Raw genomic sequence first — 2,500 nt, forward strand, 5'->3', positions numbered from 1 at the left:
TAAGATCTTGAATGTTCTGTATCAGGTATCATAACAGATTCATTTCTACTCTTCTCAATGGCGGACAAAACTAAACTTTGTTACATATATTTTAACAAGAAAGCAAGCATTGACTTCAAAAAGCTTGACAAGCTGTCAGCGCTGGAGCCCAAGGTACAAAGTGAACATTAAGCTTCATTCCCTTACACTTAAAACAATTTTTTAGCTTACAATGTACAGTAGCCCCTTTTCATTGAAACTGCATGGAATGGCACCAATTTTCAGCAAAATTATTATAATGTCACAGTGTCTCCCTATCTCTACTCATTTACATGTAAGTATTAAATCTGCATTTTTTTACAGTTCAAAACAGGAATATTATTGTAGAGATTTATTTACTGAAGATGTTGTGGTAATTTGTACAATGTAACTGGAAATAAATTGGAGTGCAAGATCTAATGGGACCTGCACTGTATGGTTCTTTTATAGTGAGCCACACTAGACTGGGCCAAATTTAGGCCATTAACCTTTCACCCCACTAGGTTTCTCCTTTGAAAAGGAAAATCGTCTGGCATTAGGCAAAGTAGAATCCATAGATGGAAAAAAAAGGTTTAAGTGTCTAGTCGTACTAGCGCTGGAGCACTAACCCGGGACACTGTAAACTGAAATTAACGAATATTAACGCAAGTCAAGTCAAGTTTTCACCTGACGTCACAGCAGCCATGTTGGTGCACAGAACAATAGAGAGAACGGTCTTTTGGGAATTTGACTTTATTATAATGCAAAACATGAGCCATAATTTGCTATTGTTTTGGGCACGAGCATGGCTGTCGCATCATGTGATTGAAAACCTGCATCTATAGGTACAAGGACGGAAAGGAGTAAAGAAGTCATGTAGGTGTTGTTAATGATTTTGCCCCTGAGGGGTTGCCCTGTTACCAGGTACATGTAAAATTGTCCTGCGTTTAATTAAGACAATAAATTCTATAGGTAGCTATTTGATACGGAATTTAAGGGGTCCCAAGAGGTGCCCCATTGACGAGTGAAATTGCCTGGAATTAGACAGGGTAAAATTTATAGGTGGCTGTCCTCAGGAGGTTACATTTTCTCATATTTTGGAACCTTGGCATAACCTCAAGTTCTATTATGATAATGCTGAAATTTTGTTTTGGGCTAGACTTTTAGATCCAAACTTAACCCATTCTCAATGCTTTCTCTTATCATGTCACATTAAATGGGCATCACAGACAGTAACTATTGATATTCCTGGTCCACCAAGCAAGAGACTTAAAAGGAATCTGTCAATCAACTCAAGGCAGGATATGGTAAGAGCTTCAAGACACAAATTTACATGTATGTGGTGAATCAGTAGGTTCCCCCCCAAGTCCCTCTAAATAATGATTAAAATTTCCAAGCTCTAATTACTCTTTCACTCCTCAACTGATCCCCATGTATGGGTAAAATTGTTTGGTGTTACACAGTAAAGTCTTTAAGAATCTTTCATGCAGAAGTTGTCAACTGTTTCACTCGTGAGCTAGCCCCCATATTGAAGTTGTAGTGATTCTGTAGGAGGGAAAGGATTAATTAACAATTATTCCATGAGTGCGCGTTGGATATGAGATGGTAAATAGCCAACGAGGCCCATAGCGCGGCGTTGGCTATAACCAGTCTCATATCCATCAAGTGCAAATGGAATAATTTTTTTATTAAATTCCTTTAACTCCAAAAATTTGGAAGTACGAAATAGAAGCGAAAAAAGCGTGAAAATCCGAGCGAAATCGAAAAAACTTCAGTTGATGAAGATGCGATTATGTCTAATACTTTGACGTCAGACATACATAGACTCACCACAAGAGCATTTCTTACCTTTTAGCATACTTCTAAACGTCGGAATTGATCCAAACTAATTCCACCAAAAAAATATTTCTTCTTTTTTGGCTTTATTCAGAGAGAAATTTCGCTTTCCGGTGAAAAAAATTAGCCTAGCAACGCTCAGCGCAATCATTTACCGTATAAGGTCAAACTAAGGTATATGAGCTGATGACCGAGATTGAGTGAACCAATCAGAACATGCGAAATGCATTATTTGAGGTTGAGAATTTAATAACTTAAATTAACCTCCAGCTGATGACCGAGATTGAGTGAACCAATCAGAACACGCGAAATGTTTTATTCGAGGTTGAGAATTTAATAACTTAAATTAACCTCCAGCTTACTGCATTATAGGTGGTAGTTTGGTGGTGTGGACACAGTGAAGAGGCATGGCCTTGGTCTCCAATGACAGGAGAGAAGGACAGAGCTAACTTGGTCATCTTTGGTGTGAATGGGTAAGTGACTAGTTCTTGATGAGGATGATGATCAGTCTGGGAGTCCCCACAAGTTGGTTATACCAGTGAACCTCTCACCAAATCTTCGTGTTGCAATGGTCTGTCAGAGAGAGCCAGACGACTTTAAAATTTTATTGTCATACAGCAGCTAAGGTTTGGAACAATTTTGGCAATACTGTTAAAGTCAAAATAAA

At 38.2% G+C, this 2,500-nt stretch overlaps 1 protein-coding gene across 2 annotated transcripts in view; it reads left to right on the plus strand.

Moving 5' to 3' along the window:
• Window positions 1–2,500, plus strand: part of LOC138033050 (WD repeat-containing and planar cell polarity effector protein fritz homolog) — a 41,035-nt gene that overhangs the window by 11,150 nt on the left and 27,385 nt on the right. For both annotated transcript variants that reach the window (XR_011128557.1, XM_068880791.1), the window contains exons 6-8: window positions 26–153; window positions 1,227–1,304; window positions 2,206–2,306. Coding sequence is in view for 1 of the 2 variants with exons in the window: in XM_068880791.1 (XP_068736892.1) it covers window positions 26–153; window positions 1,227–1,304; window positions 2,206–2,306 (307 nt within the window). In the remaining variant the exon portion in view is untranslated. The remainder of the gene's footprint in view (window positions 1–25; window positions 154–1,226; window positions 1,305–2,205; window positions 2,307–2,500) is intronic.

This window comes from Montipora capricornis, chromosome 14, assembly GCF_036669925.1.
Source record: "Montipora capricornis isolate CH-2021 chromosome 14, ASM3666992v2, whole genome shotgun sequence".
Taxonomy (NCBI): Eukaryota; Metazoa; Cnidaria; class Anthozoa; order Scleractinia; family Acroporidae; genus Montipora; species Montipora capricornis.